This window comes from Oncorhynchus clarkii, chromosome 6 (assembly GCF_045791955.1).
Source record: "Oncorhynchus clarkii lewisi isolate Uvic-CL-2024 chromosome 6, UVic_Ocla_1.0, whole genome shotgun sequence".
NCBI lineage: Eukaryota > Metazoa > Chordata > Actinopteri > Salmoniformes > Salmonidae > Oncorhynchus > Oncorhynchus clarkii.
In genome coordinates this window covers 58,388,546-58,402,466 of record NC_092152.1, presented here as the reverse complement: position 1 = coordinate 58,402,466, position 13,921 = coordinate 58,388,546, and the positions used below count along the sequence as shown (strand labels likewise).

Genomic DNA, 13,921 nt, shown 5'->3' with positions numbered 1-13,921 from the left:
ATGCACAGATTGTTAATGTACCATTGTGTGGCTCAGCCTCGGGGAGCTTACATTTTTTTTTTTTTTTTTTTTTTTTTTTTTTAAACTCCTGCCAAATCGGAGCTAGCTTGAGGTGGGGCTTCCCTTTCAAGGTCCAGATTACACACGATGGAGCTTTAAAATGGCTTTATTTTCCCCTTACACATAGGGTCCGGGATTATATCGACAACGCATCCCCCACTGGGCTGCACTACCATGTGCTCTGTAATTTGATTTTCTTTTCAGACTGGTATTTACTGTTGACGCGGGTACTGGTACTAGTACACTGCTGGTCTGTGAGGAGAGACCAGGATGAGAGCAGCGTTTGGTGTTGAAGTGTCTATTTGGCCTTGTGTGCCGTACCCCAGAATGAAGCTGTTCAAATAATTTGGTGAACGGTAGATTTAATCCGCAGTGTTTTTCACAAATTGTTATTATCATAATCATGATTTCATATCTGGTTTAATCTCTCTCGTCAGTCTGTGTGGACTTTGCTGGCTCATATACAGTGCATGTATGCACATGAGCAACTCACTGCCAAGGCAAAGCCTAATCGTTAATATACTAATCAAATCACTGCTATTTATGTTATATTGACAATGGAAATAAGACAGAATGATTTCTGTTAATATATAAATGAAGGGTTCAGTCACGGCGCTGCTTGGAGCAAGGAAACATGTACCCGGCAGCCGACATAGACAAAAGCAGCCCAAAATAGTTGTTTTTCAGTAGCTGTGAAAATGTTTTATTAGGGGACTGCTGAACACCTGCCTTAAAATGTCGTTTCAACATCTCCCGAATGCCATTTTGCTTAATTGACTTGGAAATGGCCCAAATGTATTGCTGAATGCGGTCTAATTAATATTAATAATAAATGCCATTATTAACATCAAAGAACATCTGGTGCCCCTGTTTACCCGCGTGCCTTATATGTAGCACATTTTGCGGCTGTTTCATCTCACAAACATCATGGGGTAAACACTTTCTGAATTTCTTATTAATTGTGTTTTATTTCATTTTGTTACGCAGGGTCACCGATAGCACCCTCTGCCCAAGTGTTAGTGGGTTCATCTCGTGTGCCTGTGGTCTTTTCCTGGTCTGAAGCTGGTTGCCGTGATACCTTAGAGGGTTCTGGGCTCCCGGTGTACTCGCATTCCCTCCCCCCAAAAAAGTGCTTTCACTAGCATCTGCGTAGTTGTCTGCATTAGGAGTTTTGTGCCCATAAATCACACACTAAATAACTTTAATCAAAAATGTTCATTAAGTAGTCCTTGTCAGGTAGTAAAAGCAGGGATAATGCATTGGTGTTTAATGATAATTGGTGTTTGGTTAATAAATTCGACGAGTTCAGATGACTTTCTAGCAGTGGCTAGAATGCTAGCCTCAGCAGTGTAACTAAACCTCAAATTGATTAACTCGCATGAACCAGCCGTTCACAAAGATGGCACCCGTCCAAATAAAGAAAGAGAACAGAGGATCAGCCGGATGGTGTTGTGTTGCTCCGGCGTAAGGAAATCAACTCCCCCCGGGCGCATTTTTAAAAGCCTAATGCCTTTCAAATGATGTCATCACATTTTACTTGCTCTCTCTTTTTTTTTGTTGAAATCCACACGTTTCCTTACCGTTGACAGTAGTTACATAGAGGGAGAAGGACACTGGCTTTGACAGAACACAAGAGGCATTAGAATAATGGAGAGAGAGGGAGACATCTTGTGTTTTTATGACACAATTTTTATATATTTTCTGTTGTTGTTGTATGAAAGTGATATCGCTGTAATCAAAACCACGGAACAATTTAGCCTGGAAGTGTGATTGAAAGAGCACCATTAAGGAAGAGGCTTTTTCCCTTCAGTTATTCCTTTGTTGTTGTTGCCTTCTCCATTAATGGGAACAGGGTGTGGTCCGTCTGGGAGGGGCTGCCTCAGAGGACAGACACACAGACACGCACACACACGCGCACACACACCCAAACAGGTACGGGTGTTGTATGTGTCGGTGGGCTCCTGTGGCACTTCCCCCTTGGTGGTTGAGGAGTTGTTTTTTATTGTCACTAGCCGAGCTCCTGGTGTCAGAGCTGTAGTGCAGCAGACAGCAGCCAGAATGACTGATACTCATCCTCCTCCCAGATGGCCTGTACAACTCTGCTCCAATCTGATCTCAGTCCTTTGTTCTGTTCTGTTCCATTACATTTGGATGAGCCCAATAAAATCAGAGCTGGTCTCAAATCAGAAAGTCTGAATTATGTATGCGTGTGTGTGTGATATTATTCCACTGCAACAGAGCCTGGATGTGTCAGTTTGTATGTAACTGGAAAAGCAGTGCGTGTTCGGGATAAGAGTACAGTGTGTTAGATTAGCGAAGGAAAAATAACAAGCTACACAATTGCAGTTTTCAGTGTGCAGTAAGAGAAGTACAGTAACACTAGGGATGTTTAATTCAATTGTGTCATTTTATTTATGAGCCAAAGGTGCGTGTTAAAATCAATAGCAGTTGTCAAAATGACATCGATCACTAAGACATGACAACGGTGAAAGCGTAAGGCCACGTAAGGCTTTTCACTCACCTCTGGGTAATATTAACTTGAACTAAGCCAACTTAACGCATTAGACATATACAACACTGGCTGTGGCCTAACGGTACACTAACTAGTGTGTGCGCTCTAGTAGTCTCTGAGAGATGATGGCAGCAGGATTTAACAGGGTAATGGATGAAGCCAGTGGCTTGCCTGTGACAATCAATTGTAATGTTGTGTCTCTTACAGATTTTTCCTTTGCATAAAAAGGAGCAAAGCAATGGAAAATCAATACATGGAGAATAGTTATAGGTGGCGAGTTATCGAGAATCTCTCTGTCCCAGACTCGCTCCTCCTGGAAGACGTCGTGTAATATATGAGGTAACCTTCAAATGTCATAAATGTGTTGTGCAATAAACTGTCAATATTTGTGGTTATACGGCGCAGGATGACTTTTACAGTAATTGGAACAGCCCTATTAAAAGCTTGGGATCAGTCAGCTGATTAAGGACAACCACGCCGGGGGACTCTCTCTCTCTCTCTCTCTCTCTCTCTCTCTCTCTATCTATCTCTCTCCCTCTCATCCATACACTACATGAACGGATACATTGAAGTTTTGATGTGTGTGTGTGTGTGTGTGTGCGGGCGTGCTCGTGTATTTGTTTGCGTGCGAGTATATAGCGATTGGAACATTTGTTATTGAAGGACTGTTAAATGCTGGCAGAGCATCCTCTCCCTGGTACAGGATCACTATTAACCCTGCCACACAGAGGGCCGGAGGATGAGGCTGGCCATAAGCTGTGTTTTTAGGGGTTTAATTCAACTCCATCTGGGGTGGACAGGTGGACCTGTATTTGCTACATGAGAGGAGGACACATTGCCAAGAGGGGATATGTCAAGTGGTGTAAAATGTGTTTGTGGAGAATTTGGTTACAGTACGGTATGTGTACAGATGTAGGATCTCAAGGCTCTGCACACGTCGTGCCGAATGGGGATCTAGCGTTCGTCTGTCGATCGTCTGTGCGCTGTGCTTTAGGGACCAGCAGCTGGAGACTTACTACATGTAAAATCGGTGTGCAAATGACGCTCCAAGGTGCTAAGTCCAGAAAACGCCATTGTTGTTTCTGAGCCCTTAATTTGAGCCAGTTTCCTACAGCGGGAAAATAATCCTGCAGCAACAGGAAATGTGACCTATTATGTTGATTAAAATTTCATGCACATTTTTGAAGCAGTTGATAAATTTTTCGTAAGGGAAAAGTCGAAACGACAAACTTTAGAAGCCTTTTCTTAAACCTCAATACACTACAAGTTTAAAAGTTCCTGCGCTACGGGGAAAGTTCTCCTGCAACAAGGTGATCAAATTCAGATCCCACGTCTGTATATGGACTGCAGACAATACGGGAGTATTGATTTAAAAAAGCCTTGTGTCTGTCTATGCATTGGTTCGGAGAGAGGGTGGGTTTGGAAAGGTCACATGCGGATCAGAATTGGGTGTACAGTATGAACAGGGCCATGGTTATTACAGGTAAGGCTATGTAAACTGTTCAACACTGGTATGCCTGTTGCCTTGGGGGTCACATCCACATAAATACAATAGTACACTGTACGTTGGCAGTGTGGGTGTAGAATCATGTGATCAGTGCCATCAGTAGGAGGACTTGCTGACTTCAGTCTGGCTTTTCTTGAAACCTTATTTGACTCTTAAAGAGGGTGGACTGGGGTGGGGAAGAAAATAAAAGATTCGGCTACTGGAAGAAATTCTTTTGATTGTGTGGCATGGTTGCCTTAGTGGGCTGCTCCATTCAGATGATCTCTCTCCCCACACGCATACCATGTCATGAGCCGGACTCGGGAAAGAAAACAAAGAAACATCAGCAGCAGATGTGGGGGGGTGGAGCCATAAACAGAGTAATTTATCTTACTGTGAACTGGTACTTCTTCCTGCTTACCCATGATGCAACAGGGTATGTGGTTAACAAGGTTATTATGTTGGCATTGGGCTCTGGCGTTCACTCCACCTCATCGGTCATTCTGCTTGACTAGAGTGTAGCTTTCATAACACATCAGAGCTTGCAAGGACTTCTTGAGAAACCGTCTACACAGTTAGCTGGTCATGTAATGAGGTCATGACCCACATGAACGTGTGAGATAACATCCTCACCTTATGACTGTGCTGCCGTCAACTCTTTTCAAATCTATTTCAGTTCCTCCTGAGATTCGGGTGATTGTGTGGAGAGCAGTTGTTGGTCTCCACACGTCTCTGCAGTATTAGTGGCAGTTCAAGCAGGGCGGAGTCACTCTTATCACCCTCTCGCATCTCTGACAGAGGCGACGCTACCTGTCAAAATCAGGGCGCTACGGAGACGCGTTAGCCCACTGCTGACAGAGCCGTTTCTTTCCTTGTATTGTTCATTTCAACACAATCCGCCATATGCTACCAGAAGATGAGGATAGCGGGGATGAAACATTCTGACGGGAGTGGGAGAGTGTGGAGGGGGTCGGCCCGGTGTTTCTAAAGGAGCCTGAAAGCTTATGAACTGTCAGCGTTCTGTCAGCTTGAAAATGGGGGGGGGGGGCAGGAATAGCGGCAAAACGTGAACCCATTGATGTGTTTTACTTTGTGTGGTGTTAGCAGATTTGGATGGAAAAGGAGGACAAAGCCAAAGTGAAAGTGTGTTTTCTGACATGGTTGACGGTTTGACGTGACACTCACCGCTCCTCCCTTGTGTGTGTGTCTGTGTGTGTCTCTCTCTTGTTGCTCCAGATGTCGGGGATGACCTGGGGAAGACGGCGGGGAGTGTTCAGCAGGCCCCCTCCCAGCACAGGGACAGGAGCCTGGGCTCGGCCATCAAGGACTGCCCCTACTGTGGGAAGACCTTCCGCACCTCCCACCACCTCAAGGTCCACCTGAGGATACACACAGGTCGGTGGAGTGAGTTCCCCTTGGATATTACTGCTACCACCGTTTTCCCTTCTGCCCCCCCCCGCTCTCTGCCTACGACTCGAGTCAACCCCATTTGGCCGCGTTCGATACCGTCGGTGAGGGCAGTTATTCAAAGCACACAGCTGCTTCCTGGAAATATGCTGTAGTTAGTGGGACAATGGCATTCAGTGGTTCACTGCAGCCACTGTTCTAATCTCAGCCATATCTAGCAAACGAGTGTCAAAATATATCTCTACCTGGATGACCTTCTGTGTTAGCTGCTGGGACGTAGAGGTGGTCCCATTGAGAGTAATGGTGTGGACACGGTGTCCACTGGCCAGAGCCAGAGCAGGTTGTCATACCTCACTACACTGCAAGGTAGAAACGCCCCAGTAAATATCCAGGCTAATGTCACATGTAGGCCGATTCTAAGGTCGCCTTAGATCAAGGACATCGGCTCAGCTAATTGTCCAAACAGGCTACTCTAACATCCTACGTGCTGCGTATGCTACAGCATGTGTTCCACACTATGTTTCTGCATTGAGTGTGTTTTTTTGTTGTTGCGTACCTTGTAGCTTTGGAGTACTGCTTAGAATGTAGCTTAGAGTGCTGTACTGGACCACCTGTGAAAATCCATGGCGTGGTGCTATATGAGTCAGCCCATATCAGACACAAAAGAGCATGAAACGAGTGTTTAGCATTTCTTTCAGAGCTGTGCTCTAATTACTTGGCTGAGGGGAGAGCTTGAGTGTACGCCCTAGTGACAGTCTACTACACGATGCTACAATACCTCTTCATTCTTTCTCCCTTTCTCAGATTAGGCCTGGGAATGACTAAGTACATCCTGTATACTCATGGAGACCTCATGGTATTTAGCACTTCATTTCTTATCAGCCCCTGTTCTTGTTCTACATTTAACTGTGAATGCTGTGAGTCTGATGCCCTGACCTCTGTATCTGAAGACACCATTTTACAGCCCCCCCCCCCCAAAAAAAAATGTCATCCTTAAGTGCCAGTAAAGGCATGGCTCAAGCCTTCAGAACTTAAAATGGAAATCTCTTGCAGCTGAGGAAATCAATGCTTGCTTTTTTTCCCTCTCTTTTTTTTCCACCATGCACTTAAAAAGAGAGAAGGGAGACCACCCAAACTGTGCCCCCCCCCCCACGCCCCCTTTAATAAGGACCAAATACCTCTGGTCTGGAGGGGAATTAAGGAGCCAGCGTAGCTCGTAGCTAGGCGTAGCGCAGGAGCACTTGTGCACTACCATAATTAGGATCTTTGTGTAAAATAGCACATCCAGGTCAACGAGAGGAGCCTCAACCCTGATTCTGCAGACCTCTCTGAATACCTCGCCGTCAGGAGAGGAGGGGCCGGGGACAGGGGACAGGACGGGGGAGCATGGAAATCTGTTACCTAACAGAGGGGGGGCTAAGTTATGTCCTGCTTTGAGTGGTACAGTAAGGGTCCCCAGAAGGGCCATATTTCAGCAGAGAGGAAACAGAGGCCTCATCTCAGGCCCTCCGTTAACTCACTCAGTGCAGCAGGCCAGGCCCTGCGTAAGCACAACTCAACATGGTCACTTCATACACAGAAACCGTCTGATGTATCTACAAGGTGTTGCCCTTTAAATCACTTGTACATGATCAGATTGACTTCAGGTTGAAATGATGATGATTACATCAAGGCGATGACTTTTACATCCGATGACGATTCCTCCTTGATGGCAAAACAGTGGAACTCTGAGAGGACATGATGCGCCCTTCATTCTAATTCAGTCCGAACAGCACAATGGCATTGCTTACTGAGAGGTGCTCGCATTGTGCAACACAATGTTAGATTAATGACTCGCTAACATTTTGTTGAAAGGAATGAAGTGAATTTAAATTTCTCTAAAAGTTAAAGAGCTAATGTTACAGTATTCATTTCCTCTTGAACAGTGAGTGGGAAAATATCCATTAGTGAAATTAACCACAGTTTTTAGGTAGCTAACATTGTGCAGAATACAGTGTGGGGCCACAGTTAATGAACACTGCAGTGGGTGATATTTCATTATACAAATTAATGCTCACATTTTAATGGGAAAGTCACATAATGAATCTAGGCTTCAGTGACAGCAATTAGAGCCACAGATTGTCCCCTTCTGGACAAGGCAGTATTTAGCAGTAAGCAGCTGTGTGTAAAAAAAAAAGGTCTTTGCTCTTGACAATGGCTACGCATAACTTTAGGGGAAATAACCAGTAGAGATTCCACTCACCTTTAAACGGGGAACAGAGAAAGAGCCAGGCTTTGCCCATGTCACATAACCTTAACCTAACCTTTGCAATCAGAATGAATCAATGGGGACCCGTGATCTTGCTCTCCATTTCTCTCCGTCTCTCCCTCTCTCCATTTCTTTCTCACCCTCTCTCCATCTCTCTGCCTCCCGCGCTCTCTTTCTCTCTCTCTCTCTCTCTCTCTCCCCTGTTATTTCCCTTTCTCGTTGACGGACAGGTTTAATACGAACATTCCCGAACCCCTCTTCCAAACTAGTACCTCTTTGCATGTAACAACACTACTGTTTATGAACACCCATGTGGATGTTTGTTGCTAACCAACAGCCTGGCTTTATTCAATTTAGCATCGACTTAAAGGCGTTTGGATCGGTTCCTTTCCCGGAGGGTTTCCCAGTCCAGCCCGGACAAGACTTGACTTCTTCCAAACCGCCTTTCAACGTTACGTAAAAGCCACATGGAAATGTATCTTAAACTGTGTCATATCTATTAACTGTTTTAATTGCCCCTCTGTAGTGGCTCTGGGTGTTTATTCTGAGTGGTTACTATGGAGCTGCGACGAAGCATCCAAATCCAGAGGAAATGTGTTGGAGTCGGGGAACTGCTTAAAGAAGTAGAGCAAAACGACGCTATGTCCCAGCACTGGGAGGATGAACACGCTGATACATTGAAACGTTATAATAGTTGTAATGGAAATCTACTTTTCCTATTGTACTGTGGCAGGTGATCGTTAAATCGTTTGCCCCGGGTATTTTATGAATTTGTGTTGAAATTTTTTGGGGGGAGAAACGTATATTTCTAAACAATGGCAAAATGATCATTCCTTTCTTTTGTGCCATGGAGATCTGTTGTGTTCCGCAGAGGTTGTGGTGTTTGCACTGATATCAATTAAAAGTGGATTAACGGGTACATAATGACCTTTAGCAGTAAATTGTGTGTGATGTTGCGAGGCAGGATACAGTATATTCCCCAGATATCACACATGCCCCTGACGAATGATTGAGCAGATGTCTTAGCGAGTCCAAACGGTCCGGAAAGAACACACACACACACACACACACACACCACACATTTACGGTATACATTTCCCAGCCATGTGTACATTGATTACTCTTCAAGGTTTGTTTAGATAGGTATCATATGTTCAGTTATATTCAGTAGTGTTGTGGAGGATAAAGGTGTCTGCTAAATGGCATATATTATATTATTATTATATTATATGCAAGTAAACGTAGCTTACCCACTGTAGTTTTTTTGCCTAAACAGTGTACCCACTTTTTGTGGAAAAATGTATTAAAAGTATAGGAAGCGTTACTTTATTCACCATGATCAGTGATCAGAGTTTAACCACCTATTTGTTTACAGTACCATTACCTCACTGGTTACATTCAGATGTCTGTTGCCCAAGGTTAATCACGTCTTCTTATGCTGTTTAATATTTGGTGGTGTTGATGCCCATTTCCATCGTTAACAAGAAAAAAAACAGACCACTCTAATTTCACTCTAATTTTGGGCCTAGAATATAATTTTGTCCAGTTAAAGGAATTGAGAATGATCATTTGCATCGGGGACGTTTCCTTATTAAATCAGCCCAAGCCCCTGTTATCCTGCTTAGAGGATAAGCACTTATTGGGTTAAAAGCTCATCTTGCATGGTTTATTTTAAATATACGCTTCAAACTCGCTCTTGTGTAAAAGAAAATAACACGGTACTCTCTCTCTCTCTCTCTCTCTCTCTCTCTCTCTCTCTCTCTCTGTCTCCCTCTCTCTCTCTCTCTCTCTCTGTCTCTCTCTCTCTCTCTCTCTCTCTCTCTCTCTCTCTGTCTCCCTCTCTCTCTCTCTCTCTCTCTGTCTCTCTCTCTCTCTCTCTCTCTCTCTCTCTCTCTCTCTCTCTCTCTGTCTCCCTCTCTCTCTCTCTCTCTCTCTGTCTCTCTCTCTCTCTCTCTCTCTCTCTCTCTCTCTCTCTCTCTCTCTCTCTCTCTCTCTCTGTCTCGCTCTCTCTCTCTCTCTCTCTCTGTCTCTCTCTCTCTCTCTCTCTCTCTCTCTCTCTCTCTCTCTCTCTGTCTCTCTCTCTCTCTCTGTCTCCCTCTCTCTCTCTCTCTCTCTCTCTCTCTCTCTCTCTCTCCCCCTCCCTCCCTTCCCCTCTCTAATTTTCTTTCTCTCTCTCTGGTATCAATATTGTATTGAGTTTGTATTTGTGGCCCTTTATTTGAGAACTGTGCAGTAGGTCTGCAGATCCTGCAGTCTTTTTTTTCTGGAATGGTGCCCTCCAAATAATGATAAATTACTTGAGCAGTATGCCATTTGCTAATTATATCCATGATTTACTACAGAGCGAGACTTAAATCATTCAATTCAGTCTTGCGTAACAATGCAACAACAAACAAAACAAAAAAACGGGGGGAAAATGGTTTCCATCTGTACAATCTACACATGGTATAGCTATATACTGTATATATATATATACACACACACACACACACAGTACTTGACAAACATGATTTTATTCGGGACTATTTCCAACCACCCTTGCTCTTCACATATTTAGCTGTGACTTGTTCAAAAGAAATGCCAGGCACATTACTATGTCTAAAAGTCAAGCTTAGCATTTCTGCTTGTGGTTCTTTTTTATTCCAAAAATCTGCCTTTGGTTTAAAATATATTGTAATTGCTAACAGGATGCATTTAATGTTCAGAGACTGTTCGTGATTTATCTCTCCAAAGGCAAAGGAGATCCACTTTTCTGGCAAAAATCATGATTGCATTTTACCTTGCAAGAATATGTATGAATATTTGTGTTCACAGTGTATTTATGTTGTAACTGCATTGGAAGTCAAATTATGCAACTACCACTATACTACTACCGTGATGTACAGACAAATCTTTTCCATATGTACATTCTTGCTCATTTGTTGTCAGTTAAAGTCTGTTTTAGTTTCATATGAAGGGACTAGATCTTCCACTATTTGGTCCAAATAGCCATAGAGCCATTCAACTGGGACGGAATGGAGCGCTTCTTCTCTGTGAATGGTGATTTATGATAAACTGCAAATAGAGAACATCCTAGAAATCACTGTCTCATCGCCAAGGCAGAGGCCTGTCAGCGAACAAGGCCAAGAGAGAGAGACCCACCAACAACCCCCCCCCCCCCCCCATGCAAACAGAGATTACATCGAGACAGTTGTGTTGTCAGTTGAAAATATTATCTCTTGTGGTGGACTGAAAGCAACATATGGTGAAATGGTTTTTATTGTGTTGACATGAGTGATGGCTCACTTGGCGGAGCTGGATCGAGCTGGATCGACCCGTATTCAGATGCCAATCCCCGAATGGAGCTGAGGAGGTGTTTGCTGAATGCAGAATTCTGTTGAATGTTGGTTATCACTGAGATCATTGTGTTGGCTTTCACTGTTGTTTCCTCTCTTATTCATGTCCTGTCTCTCTCTCTCTCTCTCTCTTTTTCTCACTCTATCTATCTATCTATCTTTCTTACAGGAGAGAAACCCTACAGGTGCCCACACTGCGACTATGCAGGCACCCAGTCTGCCTCACTGAAGTACCACCTGGAGCGCCACCACCGTGAGCGACAGAATGGCGGCGGCCCCTCCTCCGGACACGCCCCTCTCTCTGAGCACAAGGAAGAGCACGGCAAGGGTGGCGTCTTCGCCCGCCCTGATGTCCTCCGCGGTGTCTTCAAGGGCATGCCCTCCAGCCTGGACTTCAGAGGGGGACCGTTGCACCCCCACCAGTGGGCCCCTCCCGGTATGTTGTCCCCCAGGGAGCGTGAGAGGGACAGAGAACGAGAGCGTAATGGCCTGGGATCTGACACTCTCTCTGAAAGCATGAAGAGCCCAGAGGGCCCCTCCGCCGCAGACGTCCCAGCCAGCTTCAGAGACCTAGGTCGGGCGTACCAGAGCATGGTGGGAAACGGTGTCAACTTCCAGGGCTCCCTGCAGGCCTTCATGGACAGCTTTGTCCTCAGCTCCCTGAAGAAGGAGAAGGAGATGAGAGAGAGCCACCTGCAGTCCCAGCATTACTTTGAGAGTGGTGAGCCCAAAACCAAGAGGGCTGATACTGGTGAGGAAAAGGCTGAGGCCAAGCCTTCAACGGGCAAGCCTGGGTCCCAGTACGAGCCTCTGGACCTGTCTGTCAATGTCAAACCTGAAACAGGCTCTCTGCCTGGCTCCTCTGTCACCTTCCAGGACAACGTGGCGTGGCATGGCTGCCTCTTCTGCTCCTTCACCACTGCCTCTGTCGAGCTGATGGCCCTACACCTGCAGGCCAACCACCTAGGCAAGGCCAAGCAATGCAAGGAGGGCAAGGAGCACCAGGGAGAGCCCTCCCACTTCCTCAAGGCCAGCATGGGCCCAGCCCACCTCCATGACAGAGACAATGACAGAGAGGGGGAGCAGAGCCAGTCAGCCTGGTCCAACCACATGGATCCCCACGCCAGCATGGGAGCCTTCCAGAGTGACTTCTATAAGCAGTATGGAGGCATGTATGATGGCTCCCCAAGGACCCCGGGCCTCCAGGGGTTTGGAGCAACATGCCCTGACCCAGCCCTGGAGCAGCAGAGCCAGGCCAGAGAAACAGCTGGGGATGAGCTCTCAGACAAGGCCTCCTGCGGGGAGCTGGAGGACCAGGCACAGTCTGAGGATGATGAAGGCAGGGATGGAGAGCGCTGCCACAGCACCGAGTCCTCCTCCGCCCAACCAGAGAGACAGCGACCCCACTCTGACGACGAGGAGGAAGAGGAGGAAGAGGACGGGATGGAGGGGGAAGATGAGGACAGTGCCACCTATCAGATGCCGAAGCAGACGCAGGCCGTGTCCCCGGCTAGAGAGGCCCAACGACCAAGGGCCTCCTTGGGCCCTGGGGCCCCTTTCGCTCCCCAGTTCCAGCCTCAGCCGCCCCTGGAGAAGCAGTGGCAGCAGGGCTTGGGTCTCCTTTCATCTCCTGGTGGTTCCCCGGGGCTGCTGAAGCCGGAACATGCCCATCTCGAGCAGCAGATGAACATGCTGTCCGTCCTGAGGGCCTACAGCTCGGAGAACCTCGCAGCGTTCAACGGCCTTGGAAGCGGCTCAAACAGCGGCGTCGGCATCAAGAGACCAGACGCACCCAGTAAGTGAGCCTGACCCTGCCGCATGGCACCGCCTTTCATCTTATTGTCCCTACGTCCACAAACACACAAACAATGCACGCACACGCAAACACACACACACACACAGAAACACATTCAACCTACACTCTCTAACACTACGATGTGTACATTTGCCGACACCACGTTTCATACACACACAGCATCACACACACACACACGTAACTTTGTCCTGAGATTCACAATGAAACTCACACAAAGAAAACGAGATTTGCTCTAAAGTGATTTCAACCTTATTTCAAGCAAGTTTAGAAGCTATTGGAGTGGCGAGTAGCAACAGATTAATCTTTATTACACGTTTATATTAGGGAGACAGTAGTGTCTTCTCTCCCACCATCCCGGGGAAGGGAATAATCCTGTCTCCCTAAGAGCAGGACCTCAGCTCCCATGTCATCTCAAGCACACGGCGGTTAACTATCTTCGCTCTCATAAAGCCCTCTCCCAAAAGCCCATTACTTTATAAGACCCAAAGATCTATGGGCCTGTGAAAAATGAACTGTCAGCTTTCATGATTCTGTTAAGGTTACAGGCGCTCCTTGAGACTGCTGTTTTTCGGAGTGCCTTTGTTTTTGCAGTTTCGGTGCTAAAAATCTTAGGGAAAAGGAATCTTCAAGTTGAGCTCATAGCTCAGCACTGGGCCAGCCAGTGCAGTTGTACGTAGTAGGAAATGTGAACGACACACTTTAGTCCAGAATTCAACTAGCCATATCTGGAGGATTCCATCATTGAATATGTCTCTCACTCGCCTCTCATTTTAAATGACAACATAAATATTAAATATTGCATTTCTTGAATATACTGTAATATTCATTAAATGTCACACACATACGTTATCCGAGGCGGGTTCTCTAGCAACCTGAATTCATTTAGTGTTAAGGCTGATACCACTGCTCATATTCTACAAATATCGAATGGCAAGACAGATATTTTATTTTGTTAGATAAACAATCCCTCTGCAAATTGATTTAGGATTAACAGACAAAAAATAGGCCTATTTTCATTAGGTTTCGACATGCTGCAAAATACCCAATATATTTACAC

The 13,921-nt window shown here is 45.8% G+C and overlaps 2 protein-coding genes across 5 annotated transcripts in view; both read left to right on the top strand.

Moving 5' to 3' along the window:
• Positions 1 to 13,921, top strand: part of LOC139411351 (tumor protein p53-inducible nuclear protein 2) — a 360,874-nt gene that overhangs the window by 278,309 nt on the left and 68,644 nt on the right. The gene's annotated exons all lie outside the window — the stretch shown is intronic.
• Positions 1 to 13,921, top strand: part of LOC139411350 (zinc finger protein 536-like) — a 174,355-nt gene that overhangs the window by 122,671 nt on the left and 37,763 nt on the right. For all 4 annotated transcript variants that reach the window (XM_071157614.1, XM_071157612.1, XM_071157613.1 and 1 more), the window contains 2 exons: positions 5,295 to 5,453; positions 11,218 to 12,843. In XM_071157614.1, coding sequence (XP_071013715.1) covers positions 5,295 to 5,453; positions 11,218 to 12,843 — 1,785 coding nt within the window. The remainder of the gene's footprint in view (positions 1 to 5,294; positions 5,454 to 11,217; positions 12,844 to 13,921) is intronic.